General features: G+C 38.6%; 1 protein-coding gene across 1 annotated transcript; it reads left to right on the top strand.

Moving 5' to 3' along the window:
- Nucleotides 1–1,954: 1,954 nt before the first annotated feature.
- Nucleotides 1,955–20,457, top strand: NLRC4 (NLR family CARD domain containing 4). Its single transcript, XM_075042175.1, is given in 20 exon segments — nt 1,955–1,962; nt 3,509–3,568; nt 6,943–7,173; nt 8,544–8,656; nt 8,659–8,947; nt 8,949–9,250; nt 9,253–9,319; nt 9,321–9,766; nt 9,769–9,808; nt 12,426–12,514; nt 12,517–12,647; nt 12,650–13,172; nt 15,457–15,546; nt 16,328–16,498; nt 18,623–18,676; nt 18,679–18,714; nt 19,058–19,229; nt 20,146–20,214; nt 20,216–20,426; nt 20,428–20,457. Coding segments are annotated over 20 exon segments (3,132 nt in total).
- Nucleotides 20,458–21,385: the final 928 nt, after the last annotated feature.

The raw sequence follows: 21,385 nt of genomic DNA, 5'->3' as shown, positions 1-21,385 counted from the left end.
TAATTTTATTTCCCCATTAAAAAGTTGAGCAATCAAGACAACTGGTAAGAGTAACTAATTTTCTTAACTATTATGTGGAACTTGTTTGTTACAAAACCTTTGCAATAGGCTTCCTTCAATTTCTGATGTCTCTTCTTCTACTCTGTTACAGCCAGCCTGCCAGAGTTCAAGGAGCTTTTGAATGATGCTCTTAGTCATATGGTTTATTGGTAGGTAGTCCTGTGAGGAGGAGAGAGTTGGACTCGATCATCCTTATGGGTCCCTTCCAATTTGAGATATTCTATGGTTCTATGATTCTATATTATATTTACCTACACTGTTATCATTGTGCTGTGCCCTGTTGTTGCTGGGATATCTTGGATGCTTCTGGAAGCTGTGCCCTCCCTAGGATGCCAGACATTCCTGGTTTTGGACAAATTTAGAGTCATGGAATCATAGAATCAATTAGGTTGGAAAAGACCCTTAAGATCAAGTCCAACCATTAACCTAGCACTGCCAAGTCCACTGCTAAACCATGTTCCTAAGTGCCACATCTGCACATCTTTTACAATACCTCCAGGGGTGGTGGTGACTCAACCACTTCCCTGGGCAGCCTGTTACAATGCTTGACAATGCTTTTGGTGAAGAAATTTTTCCTAATAGCCATTCTAACCCTTCCCTGGTGCAACTTGAGGCCATTTCCTCTCGTCCTATTGCTTGTTACTTGGGAGAAGAGATCGACACCCACCTCGCTACAACCTCTTTTCAGGTAGTTGTAGAGAGTGATAAGGTTGCCCCTCAGCCTCCTTTTCTCCAGACTAAACAACACCAGTTCCCTTAGCTGCTCCTCATAAGACTTCTGCTTCACCAGCTTCATTGCCCTTCTTTGGACACACTCCAGCACCTCCATGTCGTTCTTGTAGCAAGGGGCCCAAACTGAACACAGTACTCAAGGTGCGGCCTCACCAGTGCTGAGTACATGGGGAAGCCCACTTCCCTAGTCCTGCTGGCCACACTATTTCTGATGCAGGCCAGGATGCCATTGGCCTTCTTGGCCACCTGGGCATGCTGCTGGCCCATATTCAGCTGGCTGTCGACCAGCACCCCAGGTCCTTTTCCGACAGGCAGCTTTCCAGCTGCTCTTTCCCAAGCCTGTAGAATTGCATGCAGTTGTTGTGACCCAAGTGCAGGACCCAGCACTTAGCCTTGTTGAACCTCATACAATTGGCCTTGGCCCATCGATCCAGCCTGTCCAGATCCCTCTGTAGAGCCTAGGCTCCTTTTGGGTCCTGTCTTTGTTTGTAGTTTTTTGTTTGTTTATTTGCTTGTTTTTAATTTTTTACTTTAACTACATATAGTGTTGACAACAAAGAATGCCATGTCAAGGAATTGCTTGCACTTAAGGCAAACCTGTCACTTGCTTCATTGTAGTTCTCATTTATTGAAATTGGGTCTCAAAACCTTTAAGGAGTTTGTTAACCATCTTCTAACAAGTCTAGCACCATACACTGCTAGAACAAGACTTGGTGGTACTTCTTGATAAATGTGAGAAGTAGCTCTCAGGGTACTGTAAAAGGGTGGGAGGAGACAAAAGAAGTCTCACACTGGATCAGCTTTGAGGGCGAAACTTGAGACAGTGATAATTAATGACAGAATATTATGTGATGAGTCACAAATGTACGTTTTACTAATATGCCAAACAGGAGCAGTGAGAAATGAGATTGCATGATAGGCTGGGTGACTAGTTCTTTCTCTGCTCGTTTCATGGCTTCATGCACTGGATCCAATGCTTTGCGTGTGCTTTATGATTTTCTAAGTATAACTAAAATACATGTAGGTTGATGTGAAGCAGAAGACAGTTCTGTGACACTGCTGAGCGTGCCTAGCAAAGAAGAGACCTTGTTCGCTATTTGGAAATATTTTCCATATTTTCTCATTGTCTATGATTCTGACTGACTATGATCTCTGTATGAACATGAGCAAGTAAGTCATTCTATTTCTCTGCTTTCAACAGACTGTTTATAAAGACATTCATTATCTTCTTTTTAAACATGATTTTGATAATAGAAGGAAACTTGTTTTAATTATTTCTTTTCCTAGGGACTTTTTTACCAGCTGAGAACCAAATGGAATTTCACATAGAATAGATGCTGAAGGAGACAGGAAAGACATTCTGCCCATGCTTACCTAAATTAAGAACAGTGAGTATATTTTCAAGAGTTGCTCCTCCTGATGCCTTGTCATACAAGAACAGTGAAGGATCGAGAAACACACCTGATCTAGGCACTCTGGATTTTTCTCAGCATTTGCTCAAATATTAAGATATTGGCTGTCCTCCCCCTCCTTTCAGCCCCCTTCCCTTCCCCTTCAGACTCTGCAAAGTGAGCAACCCCTTGTGCCCTGCCTGGGCTGTGCCAGCGGAGGGCACTCTAGCACTGCTTTTGCCAGATCAGACCTTGCCCAGGATTTCCGTTCAGGGTGGGATTCTGAAAAAAAGTGTTCAAAACCATTTGAGTAACCTGTTTCATCCAGATGCTGCTACTAGATTTCTCAGCATTTTATGCATTTTCCCCTTCTGTGCACTTTAGAAATAACCTTCACTGATTAAGGCCCAGACTACATGTAAAAATGTGAGCAATCATAAATTGCTCCAGTTGGTCTGCTGAAGTTTAGGTTGTCTTGTAGCTCTTTGCACATAACAACCCTTCTTTGTATCTTAACTGTTTGCAAGTGCTGACTTCACTGCTACCACCAGTGGGACAATTTGCTTGCGCTCTGACTTACTATATAGTAGTCAGGGAAAAGAAAAAGGGAAAGGAAGTATTTTAAAAGGCTGTAGAAAGCTGTGCTGCATACAACTGCCTTGTTGGATAGCCACAAATCCAATCTATCTGCAAATGGTTATCTTAGGAAGGGCTCCTGTCTAATTTTAATTCTAGAAATACAAAAATCATGCAGTATGTGAATTTAATGGAACATTTTGTAATATTTACTGTGAAAAGGAAGTCAGAATCATTGATGTTAAGAGTCATCTTTTGATTTCTTGGAGGAAGCCTGGAGTCAACTGCTGTGACAGGGGAAGTAGCAGAGTTGCTGGGGAGTTTTATTCCTAATGTCTCAGAGTAATATCAGATTAGGCTAATCTTTATGCTGATAGTATAAATCATCCACTTTGAAATGGATTTTGCATTTGCATCTAGGGTTGTTAGACCCCTCTTTGGGCCTGCCTCACTATAGCTAGTTGCTTGAGTCAGTGCTGCTCTAATTAGTGAGGAAAGCACTGAGCCCTTGCTTCCTGGAACAGCAAGACTCCATGGTTTAGTCTAGATATCACAGAGTCCCGCAGTGAACATCTCACTCATGAATTAAAGTTACTATCTTTCAGTGAAACCATTAAAGAGTGAAGGAAGTAAATGCACTGTAGATACACTCATTTCTACTGGTAGTAGAAATATTTGCTAACTTGACTATTAACCCTGGGCTGAAGGCTAGAGTTTTGATAACTGCTGTATCATAAAATTTCAAATAGTTATGAACTGGAACTTGCTTTACATCAAGAAACGTTCCATATGCTTCTGGCAACAGAAAGGTATTGCACAACATACTCTTTAAGCAAAAAAGATATTAAATAATTGTACAAGGAGGAGAGGAACCTACAGATAATATGGCATGAGATTTTGACAAGCACTATGACACTTTACTGCTTACTGAGTCTTTTTAATTTAAGAGCACTCTGAAGTGGGTTAATGGCTTTCTTTCTTACCACTACCTTCTTGAATATTTTTAAAGAAGAAAGTTTAGAGAGGTTTTAACTTCATTTTGCTATAAATTGTTTTCTCTTAAGTAACCTTATATGCCTTTCGCAGTGGGGAATTTACAACTATTTCTTTAAACAAAAAAGAAAAGCCTGTATGCATTTGCTTAGCAAAACTATTAGAAAAGTTGTAATATTTAAGGTGATACTTTTTACAGGAGCAAGTTCAAATTAGTCTTTCAGCACTGTGAAGCCAGTATAGTTTTCCAGAAGTTATGACTAAGTAGTAATCTAGTATACTAGCAGTTATTATTAATTACTATTAACTATTAAAATACTATTTAGTGTGCTACAGACTATGAGATTATTACTAAGTAAAGCTGGCAATACTGGAGACTACTGTAGATTCTAGAAGCTTTAGAATATTTAAGTTTTGGCTTAGAGAGGGTTAATGTTAATAAGCTGTGCTTCTACACTTGATATTTCAGTATTTTAAGGCTTTTAAAAAAAGCTTGTCTAAGCAAACATTTAATTCTGTATATTGTTAAGTTACTCTTAAAAATTGTGGGTTTCCTTACATGAGGATGGTGATTAACTTTTACAAATGAGAGCTGGGGGTTAAAACTGATAGCTCCATGAAAATATTGACTTAATGCTCAGTAAAAGCAAATGGAAGGAACTGTCAGAAAATGGAGAATCAAAGAGAGAACATTATTGTGGCACTGTGTCCATCCATAAAGCCATATGATATCTTAATACCATGGTCTGCTCTAGCATTCTATCTTAAAAAGAATATAATGGAAATGGAAAAGATCCCAAGGAGTGTAACAACTTACAGAAGGCACTGCTGGAGACGGGATACTGAGCTAGATGGACCTTTAATTTGACCTACTACATATTATCACAAATGTACTTTATTTTCTCAGTTGTATCCATTAAAAGTAAGTTATTTCATTTAAGGTACCTTTATTTAGTTTTATGTAATGAATACATGAATTTAAATGTTGGGTTTATACCCTATTACCTTAATTGCCATTTCCATCCAAATGTATCTTGGTATCATTCAAAGTAAAAACAAATAAATAAGTAACATATGGCTCATTCACTATCCTTAATGATAAAAAATGTAAAAAATAAGAATCTGCATATATATATTACACTATGAAACTATGTGAAACATGAACTGAAACAATGTGAAAAATGAACTGTATCTTTCTGGTTGTAAAAAATAGTGACCAAATTTACTTTAAAGGTTATATTTTAATGATTATGCTGGTCTATGAGAATGATCTGTTTCTTAGGAATTAACGCACAGAAGATTAAAATAACTTGCTTAAATCAATATTTCCTGCTTATTGATTTGAAACATGCTTTCAAGTTATCAAATACATGTATAAGATTGTAGTCAATTCACCTAGAGAGACTATTATTACACCTGACTAATTTCATATCAGCATTTCACAAAAGGTAATTTTTTTTCTGTCTAGTGAAATGAGAGTAATATCTGGAGTATTCAATCTTTTGATTTGTTTTGTTTTTCCTTCTGGATATTAGATTCACTGTTCCACAGTTCAAGCACTTAAACTTTCAGTCTGAACAAGTACGATTTATAAACTACAGTTTCTTTGTATTTAACGTTAGATGTAAATAGTAACTAAAAAATGAAATAACCTTAAAAAGAAAATATCTTCTCAAAAACCAATACATTAGAATTGCTATATTTATGTTCTAGTTATATAATATGGCTATTTATTAACATTGTAAAAAGTCTTGCTCTAAAATGTTTTTAAAGGTAGCCTTTACGGACAATTTTTATTAAAAAAATGCCTATTTTACCATGTTACAAGTAGAAAATTTTGGCTTAATAATTTTTTTCTGACGAAATATATTTCTGAACTGGGTATTACTCGTTTTAGCTATCTTACAGTAATTTCTACAGTATATTCCAAAATATTGCAGATAATTTCAGACTTGTAAAGACCATCTTCTCCCTTTCCCCCACAATTATACAGAAGCTTAAGTTTTATAAAATTATCCCTGAAAAAGTCTTATTTACTGTAATATTCAAGGTCTAAAAAACTTAGTGGAATGATAATCCAGTTTTATTTTGACATGTGCATGTAAATCAATGCCCCAAACATTTATTTTAAAATTCCACACAATGAAATTACAAATTTGCAAAAAATGTAAAATTCTCAAAATTCAGGTCTTTCTGGAGAAATGCTTGTGGCATATACCCATCTTCCCACAAAAGACATTCCCATGACTATCCTAGTTATTACTATTATATCTCAAATCTCTCCTGGATTTTGTGGAAGGAAAGAGAACAGAGCTGCCCAACTGAAATGGGGCTGTCCCTAATGACTCCAATTTTCCAACATCAGGCCAGAGCCCTCCTCATTCCTATTATATCTTTCTTTTATCTCCTTACTGCCTACACAATGCTGTTACCTACCTTAAGCTGGCTATTCAAAAATAATTTTGGCCAGATACAGGCACTTCTTGGCTAGCTTGGGAGCTGAGAATCCGTGCATTTCTCCAAGCTACACACAGATAAATATCATATATATATTCCTTCTGGTTAGGAGTGCTTGCATGCCCTGACACTGATTCTTAGCCATCCCAACCACATAGAGTACAGAAGCCTGTTTGGGGATGTTTTCATTGTGGGATGTGTTCAGGACTGCCTATGAGCTTGGGCATTAAATGTAACTTGTTTGACTTTTTTAATCTTAAAATGAGTGATTTAAGTACTTCATACAGGTTTTGTTTGAAGAATCAAATTATATTTGTCATGACCTGCATGAACGTGCAAAGATTTTCAAATGCAGATCCAGAAATATGAACCCATATTTAGATATGTCAGTAAATAATAAAACTTTCAAAAGCAATTTCCATTGAAACTTTTAATATGTTTCTGTGATGCCAACCAACATCTCAGACATACTGTGTGACTTTCGTACCCATACTGATACATTCCATACTGCATCTTTTTTTACCAGAAACCTCCTAACCATTCACAGAAACTTTTATAAACTTTTCTACATTCTTATGAAGATATCACCATTTGCCGAATACTATTTGTACCTGTATAGGTATTAGCCACTCAGTGCACCACAAAAGTGTGCGCTGAATACTGAAGGACAGATTACGTTTCAGCTACTGTTTGAGCTAGACTTACTCTAAGAAATTGAATTCTCTCTTCTCAGTGAAATTATAGAAAGCAACAGAGTGCATCTCATTCAAAGAATGGTAATAATCACTGTCGAGCAGATAGCAGATGACCTTTTGGCCTGCAATGTCATATCTTGTGAAGAAGTGAATGCCATTGCCTGTGAAAAGTTTGAACAAGAAGACTCAAGAATGATGATTCACATGATTCTGAATAAAGGTTCAGAAGCCTGCAATATTTTGGTTAAGTCACTTGGGAAACACAAGCCTGCAAGGATATTGTAAGTATTACTGCTTATATTTTTGTCTTCTAATCAGGGGTTAAATTATTATAGAAAAAAACATGAAAAACTTGCAATGCACTCATTTTTACAATAGTCTTATAATTCTGTAGTTAAGTAAACTCTAATTTGATCTTTATGGTCTAAATTGTTTCATCTGAGAGAATAAGAGAGTGAACACTAAGAAATTTTACAACTGTTAAGACACAAAGAGGGGAAACCCAAATCCAGTGAAAAATTCTGAAAAGCTGAAAATCACGTGTGATCAGATAGTTGAAGTTCATACAGTTAAACACATCCCATCACTTGTTTATTGTAAGAGAGTTGTGGGTGAGCTGAACACTGAATTATATCAGTTCTATGGACAAAATTAATATAAAATCTAATGGGGATATGTAATGAATTTTTCAAACATAAACCTCTTCCCTGGAAGCTGAAACTACTTGTGCACAGGCTGCAAGTTCATTATGTTGTTAAAGGACTTTCTTATTGTATAAATGTAAGGCATACACCTAGGCTAATCTTTCGGCACTCCCAGAGAGGCATGACATTTATTACCGAAACATTTCCCTAAAATAGGTTTCCCTGATTTCCTTCAGTCTGTGGGACTGTGCTTCTTTACTCCACCTGCTTCAAAAGTCTGATCTTGAAATACATGTCTGACTCAGCCCTGTCCCTTAGTCTCCATCTATGCACTTTAAAAAGTAGTGCATACAAACCTTCCAGGACTCCCTTTAGAAGCTGTTTTTTTGTAAGCTTCAGACTTTCTAGATGTTACTACATTTTATTGCGTCTAGGATGGAAGGTTCAGTTAAGCTCACCTCCAAACTCTATGAAAGCAACTCTTAGACTAACAAAAAGTAACAAAAATGCAAAAGACATAGTTTAAAAAAAGAACTAGATTAAAAGTTCATTCAGTCCAACTGTCAAAAACTGTTACTGATTTACAAATCTATCTCTTTCAATACTCAAATACCTTTCATATATCTATAAATGCTGTATTTCCATATTAAAACCTTATTACATAAAAAACTCATACTTTCATCATGCATTTGCACATATAAACTTTCATATGCCTGTATGCAAGCTTACATTTTTGGAATCCAATGCACGAATAGGGTAAGTCCAAAAGGCCCTCAAATAAGGAATTAAGTGGAGCCAGAGTGGTGTCTGCAGACTGTATGAATCTTCTGCCCAAGGATTAACTACAGCCCTTATCAATTGTCTTGCCTAGACCGTGGACAATAAATACATCTCATGCCTCTTGCTTATCGCCATTTCATTAATTTAGCAAGTACATTCAGGCGGTTCTTCCAAAAGTACTGAAATTTTAATTGACAAACTCATTGACTATTTAATTCACTGTTACATGATCTGTTTGCCTTAGGTACTACCAGGCAAGTGGAACAAGATAAATTAAATTATTTGATTCCGGTTTTAAAGTATGTGTATCTATCTTCAGCTTTTCAAAAATACATCCTCTGGGTAGTGACAGTGGCATAATTTTTTATTTTGGAACTGCCTATACTAATGTCTTGCTGTGGAAAAAAAATATACATAATAGCAGGAAAGGGCAGCTGATGTTTAACGGCCTTGTGGAGGAACTGAAAAATCCCTGCATTATAGAAGGAGAAGCTGGCAAAGGAAAAACAACTCATCTGAAAAGAATTGCTGTACTCTGGGCTTCTGAAAATTGCTCCACTTTGAAAATCTTCCAATTTGTTTTCTTTATCAGCCTGACTAGCACAAGACGTGGAATATATCACTGTCTGTGATCAGCTTCATTTTGAACACCACCTCATCTGCAAACAAGGTTTCATGAAAATGCTACTAGTACAAAGACAAAAGGTTCTTTTACTGTTAGACAGGTATGATGAATTCAAACCCCCAAACTGTCCAGAGATAGAAGCAATGATTAAAGAAAACCACAGATTCAGGAATGTGGTTATTATTGCTACCAGGACTGGATCTATTAATAAAATCAGGCAGTTTGGGTCACTGATTGCTGTAATAGGAGATCTATCAGAGGAGAGTTGCAAGAAGCTCATTAACAATGTCTTGACAAACTGGCTCATGGTCTGTTAAACCAGCTTAAAGAGTCCACTTACAAGAAGAGCCTTATGAAGACTCTACTCTGTCATCATTGCTTGTGCCATCCAAATGGGTGAAAGTAATTTTCATCCAAGCACCCAGACTCTACTTTTCTCTGCTTTGTATGACTTGATGGTGGAGAAAAACAGGTACAAAACAAAAGAAGTAACAGAAAATCATATGATGCTGAGCATAAATCATTGTGGAGACTTAGCTTTAGATGGAATATTTGATCAAAGATTTGATTTTCAGTCTGAGGATTTAGCTGACATAAAAGAAAATGTCCTGCTAGCTTCAGGTCTTCTAAATAAATACACAGCTCAAAGACTAAAGCCAACATATAGATTCTTTCACAAATCATTTCAGGAATACACTGCAGGCAGAAACCTTTGCAAACTATTAATATCCTGCCAAGAAGCAGAGGTGAAGAAAAGGTATAGCTATCTACAGAAAATTAATATTATTTCAGATATTACTAATAATTATTTCAATTGATCGTCTACACTTGTGGATCCTCTCTAGATGCCACTATGTGATGGGTTGACCCTGGCTAAACGCCAGGTGCCCACCAGAGCCGTTCTATCACTCCCCCATCCTCAGCTGGACAGGGGAGAGTAAAATATAACAAAAACTTGCGGGTCGAGATAAGGACAGGAGAGATCATTCACTAATTACCGTCACGGGCAAAACAGACTCAGCTTAGGGAAAATTAGCTCAATTTATTACAGATCAGCCAGAGTAAGGTAATGAGAGAATAAAACGAAATCTCAGAACACCTTCCCACCACCCCTCCCTTCTTCCCGGGCACAACTTCACTCCCGGATTTCTCCACCAAGCCCCCCCAGCGGCACAAGGGGGACAGGGATGGGGTTTACGGTCATCACACGTTATTTTCTGCCGCTTCACCTCCTCAGGGTGAGGGCTGATCACACTCTTCCCCCGCTCCAGCGTGGGGTCCCACCCACGGGGTCAGTCCTTCACGAACTTCTCCAACGTGGGCCATTCCCACGGGCTGCAGTTCTTCACGAACTGCTCCAGCATGGGTCCTTTCCACGGTGTGCAGTCCTTCAGGAGCACACTGCTCCAGCGCGGGTCCCCCACGGGGTCACAAGTCCTGCCAGAAAACCTGCTCCACGGGCTCCTCTCTCCGCAGATCCGCAGGTCCTGCCAGGAACCTGCTCCAGCGCAGGGTTCCCACGGGGTCACAGCCTCCTTCGGGAACCCACCTGCTCCGGCGTGGGATCCTCCACGGGCTGCAGGTGGATATCTGCTCCACCGTGGACCTCCCTGGACTGCAGGGGGACAGCCTGCCTCACCAGGGTCTTCACCACGGGCTGCAGGGGAATCTTCGCTCCGGCGCCTGGAGCATCTCCTCCCCCTCCTTCTTCACTGACCTTGGTGTCCGCAGGCTTGTTTCTCTTACATGTTCTCACTCCTCTCTCCAGCGGCTGTTTCTCACTCTCCCAACTTTTTTTCCTTCTTAAAAATGTTATCACAGAGGCGTTACCACTATCACTGATTGGCTCGGCCTTGGCCGGCGGCGGGTCCGTCTCAGAGCCGACTGGTATGGGCTCGCTCTCTCTCGAACACAGGGGAAGCTTCCAGCAGCTTCTTACAGAAGCCACCCCTGTAACCCCCCCCGCTACCAAAACCTTGCCACATAAAACCAATACATTCCACCCCTCGCCTCTGTGTATCACATTTTTAAGAATTATCATTAAAATCTACATTCATCACACAAAATCTTCACTCACATCAACAAAAAGAATTCCCCACACCAAAATCAAAATAATATCATCACAATACCAACAAAAAGTGGACAATTTACACACAATCCACCCCTCGTCCCTTCACCACAATTACAACAATAAAAATTCCCCACTTATCAAGCAGCTCTTAACTCTCTAGCTGCGTTCAGTCCATGTTTTGCCCGTTACCTCTCTCAGTTACTATCCTTATCTCAAATTCCTCACACTGCCCGCATTCTCCACCAAAAAGACTGTGATGGGTTGACCCTGGCTAAACGCCAGGTGCCCACCAGAGCCGTTCTATCACTCCCCCATCCTCAGCTGGACAGGGGAGAGTAAAATATAACAAAAACTTGCGGGTCGAGATAAGGACAGGAGAGATCATTCACTAATTACCGTCACGGGCAAAACAGACTCAGCTTAGGGAAAATTAGCTCAATTTATTACAGATCAGCCAGAGTAAGGTAATGAGAGAATAAAACGAAATCTCAGAACACCTTCCCACCACCCCTCCCTTCTTCCCGGGCACAACTTCACTCCCGGATTTCTCCACCAAGCCCCCCCAGCGGCACAAGGGGGACAGGGATGGGGTTTACGGTCATCACACGTTATTTTCTGCCGCTTCACCTCCTCAGGGTGAGGGCTGATCACACTCTTCCCCCGCTCCAGCGTGGGGTCCCACCCACGGGGTCAGTCCTTCACGAACTTCTCCAACGTGGGCCATTCCCACGGGCTGCAGTTCTTCACGAACTGCTCCAGCATGGGTCCTTTCCACGGTGTGCAGTCCTTCAGGAGCACACTGCTCCAGCGCGGGTCCCCCACGGGGTCACAAGTCCTGCCAGAAAACCTGCTCCACGGGCTCCTCTCTCCGCAGATCCGCAGGTCCTGCCAGGAACCTGCTCCAGCGCAGGGTTCCCACGGGGTCACAGCCTCCTTCGGGAACCCACCTGCTCCGGCGTGGGATCCTCCACGGGCTGCAGGTGGATATCTGCTCCACCGTGGACCTCCCTGGACTGCAGGGGGACAGCCTGCCTCACCAGGGTCTTCACCACGGGCTGCAGGGGAATCTTCGCTCCGGCGCCTGGAGCATCTCCTCCCCCTCCTTCTTCACTGACCTTGGTGTCCGCAGGCTTGTTTCTCTTACATGTTCTCACTCCTCTCTCCAGCGGCTGTTTCTCACTCTCCCAACTTTTTTTCCTTCTTAAAAATGTTATCACAGAGGCGTTACCACTATCACTGATTGGCTCGGCCTTGGCCGGCGGCGGGTCCGTCTCAGAGCCGACTGGTATGGGCTCGCTCTCTCTCGAACACAGGGGAAGCTTCCAGCAGCTTCTTACAGAAGCCACCCCTGTAACCCCCCCCGCTACCAAAACCTTGCCACATAAAACCAATACACACTAGAATAATTTTGGATTTACTGAAGAGAATTGATCAGCATAGAGATAATTCTGAACTGTTTTCATTAAATAATCTGGCTTTGGAAAGAGAATACACAAAAAATCAGAAAATATAACAGAAAAGGAAGATTTAAGAGGAATTGACAAGGATATTTTTGCGGAGTGTGTCATTAGTTTCTTTTATGAAAGTTCTTCAAAATCAGCCTTGAGCAGAGATTTTGAAGAGGGTTTTTTTGTGATAAAAGTATTTACATTAATACTCAAAATATCCCAACTTATTTCTCTGATTTTTTTAGATACTTACCAAATTGTCTTAGTATACTAGAACTCATTAAGTTACACTTTTTTGGAAATTACTCAACAAGTAAGGAAATAGATGATGAAAATGTGGAAGATCTTCCAATTAATTCACTTAACACTTACATTCCTGAGAAGTCTGTCTCCTTATTCTTCAACTAGAACCAGAGTCTCAGATGTTTAGAAATTACACTGCAAGATTTCAACAAGTTAAAGAAATGTGATATTAAATATCTGGGCAAAATATGTTGCTCTGCTGCAAGCCTCAAGCTGCACATCAGCAATCATGCTGGTATCACAGTAACATTGAAAGAAGTCCTTGAAACCTGTGAAAACTTACAAGATCTTACCGTGGAGTCCACACCTCTTACTGTGGAAGATCAGCAACAGATCACAACAATGACAAAGCTGAAAACCTTATATAAAAGAGATCTGCAAAATGAAAATCTGGAAGGTACAGTAAATGAGATCTTTCAGATAAATATGGATGAGAAGGTAAAACAAAGGGGCTCATGGCTGCCTCGTATATGGAAGATGCCTGGTTTTGATCAGTTTGACAAATGTTATATTCCTAGAATGCAATTCTATATTCTTGGTGAAAGTAACTGCAGTCAACTCAGTTACATAAATTTACTTATGTTATTTAGTTGTGTAGGTCAGGTCTGGCCTCTGAATTCCTATAAATTGCCATTTCATTATATTCTTGGTTCTTGGTACACAATATATTAAAAAATCTGTTTTTCAATAAAATACTAGGTGGGAGAAAAAATGTAACAATTCTGGTGCAAATAATACACAGTAAATGAGATAATGTCTATACACTAGCTGAATTTTGTAAGTGCCATGGGATACAGCACACCATCACTTTAACTAGTTTTCACAACAGATGCATATGGTTTTGGCAACCAGATGAGAGTGTTGTAGCCTAATCTAGACCTGTAACATTGGACAGAAATTTTCCCTCATTGCTTCCTACATCTCTGTCATAATATCTGGGTAAGCATTTTTTTGAAAGAAGTCTAGTTCTGATGTTAATACCTAATGTAATGAAAAATCTGCAGTATCTTTTGATAAGTCATTCCCATAATTAATTAAATGCTTCTAGCTTGAATAGTTGTTTTCTCTGAAAATTGCAATGGCATTATAAAGAAGAGTGTAGTAATTATAGTGTAGTATGCTCCAGACATATCTGAGGTGAAGGATTCTTCAATTAGGATGAGGGACATGTATTTCCTTATGCTGTGAATCACATACATCCAGGATACTTCAATGTTATTGTTAGAGCAGGGCACTAATGGAGGATGGGTGCATCTGCTGCTGGACTGTGCTCTGAGCTTTTCCTCATTAAAGCTATCTATGAATGTATCTTGTCTTGAGAAATGTACACAAGCACTGATGATACCAAATCTCAGAGATAGGTGATCATGAGTCAGCAAAGCACTCTTGCAGTGATAAAGACTAAGCACATTGTGGGCAGTACCAGTGTACCCTAGGAAGTGGTTATTCCCTTCTATTCTGCACTCTTGAGGCCAAATCTGGAATATGATGTGCATTTTCAGGCTGCTCAGTATAAAAGAGATACTAAGAATTTGGTTAGAATCCAACGGAGGGCCACTAACATGGCTAGGGAACTGGAAAACCTGATAACCTGATACACAAGGAGAAGCTAAGAGAACTGGGCATGGTTTGCCTGGAGAAGAAAAGGCCAATGGGGAAACTAATTGCAGTCTTCCATTACCTTAAGGGTGTTGTAGAAAAGATGGAAACTTTCAGAGCTGCACAAGTAAAGGGCAAGAGTCAACAATGTCAAGTTTGTAACAAGGGAAGTTGCAATTGGACATAAAAAGTTTTTTACCATGAAGGTGATCAAACATTGCAACAGGGATCTGGACATCATTTAATCACTATCCTTGGAGATTTTCAAAACTCATCTGGACAAGGCCCTGAGCAACCTCATCTAACTTTAAAATCAGCCCTGCTTTGAGCAGGAAATCGAACTAGATGACCTCAGAAGTCCTAACCTGTTTTTTTCGATCATTCGATGACATATGACCTCAAGATTATTCTGGAACTACATATTAATTAATGCTCTTTCCTGTGTGCCCACATATGCCAAGATTGTTAGGAAGAAGAGCATAAGAATATAATAACAATAGCCATACTGATTCAGAGGAAGGGTCCATCTACCTTGGTTCATTGTCTCCAACAGCACTTGTAAGTGGATGTCTAAGGAAGAGCAAGAACAATGCAAGAATCTATAATAATTTCTTCTCAATAATCTCACAGCCTCTGTTTTAAGCTCAGACCAGCTGCCTGTGTTTATGATCTGTTTATTCAGTGACCTCCCGAAAGGGTCCTGCTAGTACTTGTCTGCCTTTGCTTTGAGCCCATGTAAACTTCCTGCATCTGCATCATCCTTTGGCAAAGGGTGTGAAGGACTATGTCCTTAATGTTTGTTTTGGACTAGTTTCAATTGGTGGCCTCTTGTTCTTGTACTGGAAGAAAAAATCCAAACAGTCAGTCTCTACCCAACCTTTTCCTTGCACTCATTATTTTGTAGACCTCTGTCATATTCTCCCTAGGTTATCCCTTTTAGATGTTCGTATTTTCACACAAAGCTATTATTTACTTTTCACAAGAACCTGATATCAGTGAGGTGTATCTGTTTCACAAATGAATTTGTTCCTGTATTAAATTAAAATGCTCTATACATCTATGGTGGGGGTTTTTTTCAGCAGGTGGACTTATTGATGGAATAAAGAAACTTGTGAATGCTGAAGGGCTTGTAGTTCACATAAGTATGGATGAAGGTGATGCAAAAAAATTAGGTAATTTCCTCTCTCCTATTTTACACCATAATCAAGTATATAGTGCTGAGAATGTGAATGTTTTAACAAGTTGGTCTGAAGTTTGTACACTATTAGGACATGAAAATCCTATCATCTAATTTAGAGAAGTAATTTCTTATATATTTGTGTTGAAGTCTTGATGTGTTCTGTATCCTGATCACCACAAAGTATTGCAGTGCTCCTTTCAGTCAGTAATGCATGCTGTAGTCAAACAGATCTAACATACTGATCCCAGGACTGGCTAATCTGCATGAACCACAAGTCAGGAGGTTGCAAAGATGATACAGTTCCCTTCCCTGACCTATTGCTGACTTTCTGCAAGGTCAGCCACTGGATACCAAGGTTGAAAAGCTTGAATAATGTTTGCTAGGGCCACACAACCCAGTAACTGAAATGAAGACAGCAATTCATATGTCTACCCATCCTCTCTTTGATGGCATGGTAAAAAAATGCTTTTCCTGGATTTGTTCCACAGGAAGATCACATTTGATCCTCTATGAGTTACTTTCTGTGGGCTGAGCGGCAGTTTATATTGATTACACGATACAGTAGCTGAACAGGAGGCTGTGTTTATAATTTTTTTTCAAACAAAACCTGTCATATATTTCATGGCATCAAAATATAGATAGTTGTATGCCAGAGAGTAAACATCTAATTCTGCCTAGCCCTTTGCTGTGATCAAGACATTATAAACATATCAAAACAGTTTACCTAACAATGTGACCTGGGTTGTTGGGTTTTTTTTCCATTCCATTCATAGCTGAAGGTAGCAGAAATTTGAGAAAGCTACGCTTATTATACATGAATCACTTGACAGCTATTGGGGATGGCATAACCTACATTGTAAGATTAGTCTCTGGTGAACTAAGTGAACTGGAAGAAATCCAACTAGTCAACTGCTGTATCTCCAGCAATGCTGTGGAAATTCTAGGTAAGAATAGTAATAGTAACTTTACAAACTGAATACACATGTTTTGAAAATCAAAACATAATTCTATAACAGAAGAAAAAAGCATATAAGGATAAAATCAGAAACATCTAGGTTCACATTAAGTTTCAGTTAGCAGAGATGTAAAATGCAGTAAGGAAAGTTTTATATAAAGCTTTTATATAAATCCTAAGTATAAAGGTTATATAAAAGAGAAAGATAAACTATTGCATAGCTCTGTAAACAAACAAAATAGGAAAGCAAATAATGGATGATGAAAGCAAAACTAGTTTTCAAAGTTGTTTTTGTTTCAATCATTACCAAAAATATTAGTTCTGATCAGGTACCTACTCAAATCATTTAACAAGGTCACAGTAGTACAAATAAGGATAAATAAAATTATTTAACTAAAACACATGAACTCAGGTTAGCAGAACCTAGGGAAATTCACAATTAAGTATGTAAGGAACAAGCTGAAAGAATCATTGAACTATAGACAACTGTCACTGAACATTTGTGGAGGCAGGAAAGTGGAAAATCCAGTATCTTTTCCTTGAAAGGAGGAAATCATAGAGAAGCCAACCTCCCTCTGATACCAAGAAAAATTCTGAGACAGATTATCACACATTTTGTAAGCACTTAAATTATAGAGATAAAAGGTAGTGTGAACAAATCACATCAAACCTTTCCAGGGAACAGGGTAATAAGATTGTGAAAAATAAGTCTGGATCTATCAAAACTCAAACGAGGTTTTTAACCTATCCTATACAACATCCTTAAAAAGAAGCTAATGAAATATATACAAATAAAATGGGTGCACAACTGGTTGAAAAATTACTTTCAAAGAGTTATCACAAATGTTTCACTAAGTGAGAGCACATTTTCATACAATCAAATTCTTCCTTGTTCTAAACAATATTTTAACTGATGGCTTAAATGACAGAATGGAGGATACGCATATAAAATTTCAGATGATACTGAGCTTGGAAGGCTTACAAGCCCTGTTGGAATACAAAACCATAAATAAAATTGGATGCATTTAAGAGGTGGTCCAAAAACAACGATAGGGGATTCAGTATAGACGGATGTAAAGGGCTGTAGCAGGGAATGAGACATGAATTTCATGAATATAAAATGGAGATTTACCTGTGTAGCAGGAAAGAATCAGAGCTCTTCTGTGGAAGACTGGAAATATTATGCTATTGCAAAAAACATCTGCTGGTGAATCCTGAGCAAGAAATCTGTGCCCAACCTCAGTATCATAATTTAAAAAGGTATGGAGAAATTGAGAGAGAGCACCAAGAACAGCTAGAGGTTAAGAAAATGTGACTTAGGAGGAATGGTTTAGTTTTGTTTTGGTTGAGAGAGAAGACTGAAAAAGATATGATAAATTTTTTATGCTCTTTAAACATTGCTACAAAGAGATGAGAATCAACCATTCTTTTTGTCCACTGGGAGAAGAAGGTAGCTAAATTTGCACAGAGAATATTTAGATTGGGTATTGACAGAAACTTTTTAAATCCAGGAAGGTAAAATTGGGCCTAGGGAGAATATGGAAATTTTCAAAGAGCAAGATAGATAAATATGTATCATGAATGGTTTAGTCTTATCAGTATTCTTCCCCATTACAGATGTTTAGACTCTAAGTTCCCATCTAGTCCCACTCTTCCACAGTTCTCTGATTCTGTAAAATATACATTTTTATATCATAACAAGAAAAACTTGACAGCTTTGTGAAGCAGGAGCTTGAAGTCTCCAGGGCTTAAACCGCTAAAGAATCTCCCATGTGTTCAGACAGCTTTGCCCTGCTTCTGTGTTGCAAAGACAACTTAAAGTTGTCTCATTGCCACTAAAGATTCACTTAGCCACCAGAATATAAGTTATACAGAACCATTATTCCACCTCTTACAGCTGGCCAGGTCCTTTATTTTATCAATTCCTAGAGACACAGTAAAAAAAAAGAGAGCACAGTTTGCATCAGAGATGTGTCAGAAAAACAAGAAAACTCTGGAGGTTTTTAAAAATCTTATCTTGCTGTTCATTAAAAAACAAAGCTAAGGAAGGTGCAATAGAAGACAAGTTATGCTGCACTGAAAACATGCATAACAAGCTTTTTTCCTCCCATAGCTCAGAATCTTTTTAATTTGCCAAAACTGAATGTACTTGCTTTGTCGGAAAATTATTAGAAAAGAAAGGAAAAGATGTTATCCACAGACTTGGTAAGTCAGAAGTTTTCTTTATCTAAATCATCTGAATTTTGAATAAGCTTCAATTCTAAGACCTATCCAGACAGAAATTCAAGAATTCTTTCCTCTTTTATTTTTAAGTAGGATATAATTGGTATCCTGAACCATGTCCTTTCAGCGAATGGGAAGTTTTTAGAAGTAAGGAATATTGTATGCAATTGGCTGCTCTGTCTTTGCTATCAAAGCAACAGTCTTGGAGTCTTTAACCTACCAGTATTTTCTTCACTGTTGAAACGTGATTTGGTTTAACTTTTTAAAGTGATTTTACAGTGAGCTCTTATAACAACAACAAAAAATTGCACTTATTTTCATTTAGTTGATGGCTTAAATGTCCTGCCTAGGATGAAAGTGCTGATGCTTCCCTGGGGGAATGATATAAAGGTTTGCCTAAAAAAATTGTTAAAACTACTGGAAACAATGCCACAGCTGACGAAACTTGGGTTGAGGATATGGAGCCTCACTGATATGGAGGTTAGAATTCTAGGTAAGGAAGGGTACTGTGGATGAGCAAAGGATGAAGGACAAAAACTAGACAAAACTCAAAACCATTTCAGGAAACCCAGCAATAAGTGAAATAGCATCAAGTCTAAGTAGGAGATAGAGAGAGAGAGATGATATATATAGCATTAGATGAGCCAAATAACGCTCACATTTCTGCTCAATGAGGACCATTTTTCGCTGCATAAGTAGTGCAAGGAAGACTGCAGACAACTGGAGATTCTGGTGAAGAAGCTCCTTGAGAGGGAATTGTTTCTGATTGATGGATTTATTATCTCCTTCATAAACATGGCAGGAATAGAATTGGACTCTTCTTACATTAAATTGTCCACTAACATAACATCTGTTACAGAATGTATTTCAATAGTAGAGTTAAAAAAGGCCAATGCTAGTATAACTTTTATCAAGGTAGGTAGCTGAAGATTGGGGAGATAAAAAAACTACATGGATTCACATCACTCACCCCTTCTGAGGATACAGTAGAAATGAAATGTCAAAATGAATGAGAATATTCATGACCTTGATCTTGCAATGCTTTTGTGTGAGTGGTCATAAGCAGCAGTCCATCAGCGCATTTAAACTAATGACCTCTCTGTAGTTAAAAGGATCCTGTTGTATGCAACATACTGCAAGGTTATATTTTAACAAGGAAGAAAAGTCTACATATAAAAAAATTTGTGATCTGTGGCTGCTATATTTTACATTCTTGGTTCTAAACAAGGAAAAAAAGTAATATGCAAACACATGTTTAAATCCTTTTCTATTAAGTGTGGTATTGTTTTAAGCATAGAAGTTCAACTGAATTCAGTAAGACTCAATTCTTCAATATCCTGAATAGGAATCATTCTCTTCGTTAGGGCTTGAAGCAAAAATAAATACATAAATAAATATATGTTCACAGGCAATTTTTTTTGAGAAAGAACACCTGCAGAACCTTCAGCATTTGGACTTGGCAATGAATTGTGAGGCAAGCAAAACAGCTTTCCTTCATGCAGCCACTGATCTCTCTCAAGAAGCTGATATCTGTAGATTTCAGCAGCAAACAAAACTGGGTGCCTGCATCACTGTCAGTCTGCAAATTAAGTCAGGTACCAACCACACTGAAATATTTAAAGGAGATTGAAGTCACTGGATGGAAGTTTGATTGCCATGATCTTGGACTTATGGAGGGTGCAAAGAAAAACTGCGAAAAAACAATTTCAGCTAGTGCATTCTTAAACAGAACAAGCTTTCCCAGGGGACATTCACTTACAATCCTTCATATTTGAGAAATGCTCTTTTCTATAACCACTCATTGAATCAGCAGCTCTAGGGTTATTTGGATCTCCTGGTCTGCTAGTGACTGGCATGAGAATCCTTTCTGGGATCCTTTTCTGGGAGAAACAGGTCAAAAGAAAGTAAGAGAGAGATCACCTTGCATTAGCCCCAAATCCAGCAACCTGTAATGCCTCTCAGTCTTTAAATGGTGTCAAGGAGTATTTACTTTATCTGTGTGTGCTTTCTATGAGCTCATTTTTTTTAGCTTTGAAGTTTAACTGTGTAGATTAAGGAAAGCTCTTAATAAAAAGGTAACAAAGCCTGCAACTTGATGGATAGTAGGTAGGTGTTTTACCAGGGTTTTTTTTCAGTTAGATAGTAAAGTTGTCTGACCTAGCACAGAGAAACTTTTCCTACTGGCAGGGCAATTCTAGTATAGCTACATCTCTATCATACACTACAGGAAAATGTATTGTAGAGACAGAATATGCCAATGAAAAGTTAGAAATCTAAAATAACAACAGTATCATTAGAGCATATTAGTTCTACAAAAAAGGGCATGGTCACACAAGTGACCATGAATTAAAGAGAGATGTAACCAAGAGCTATTCTAGAGTTATTAGCCACAAACAAATTCTAACTCCACAGCAAAACACCACATAGCTTATTTCAAGTGACTTTCACCATTTTTAATCTACCACCATTTTGACTAGTGAAAAGAAGTCAGCATTTATTGCTTTCTTTCACAGTAAGCTACCTCACATGTGACTTGTGCTAAGAGTTTACACGTGGACATTATAACAAGTTGCCAGTGTGCTCTTAAGTTCATACTGTGGTCCACTTTACAGGAAGTTGGTTGTTTTCTGATACCCTTAGTTCCTGGTGTAGA

This window comes from Buteo buteo, chromosome 12 (genome assembly GCF_964188355.1).
Source record: "Buteo buteo chromosome 12, bButBut1.hap1.1, whole genome shotgun sequence".
NCBI lineage: Eukaryota > Metazoa > Chordata > Aves > Accipitriformes > Accipitridae > Buteo > Buteo buteo.
Note: the sequence above shows the minus strand (reverse complement) of the source record. Positions and strands in the feature narration are given on the sequence as shown.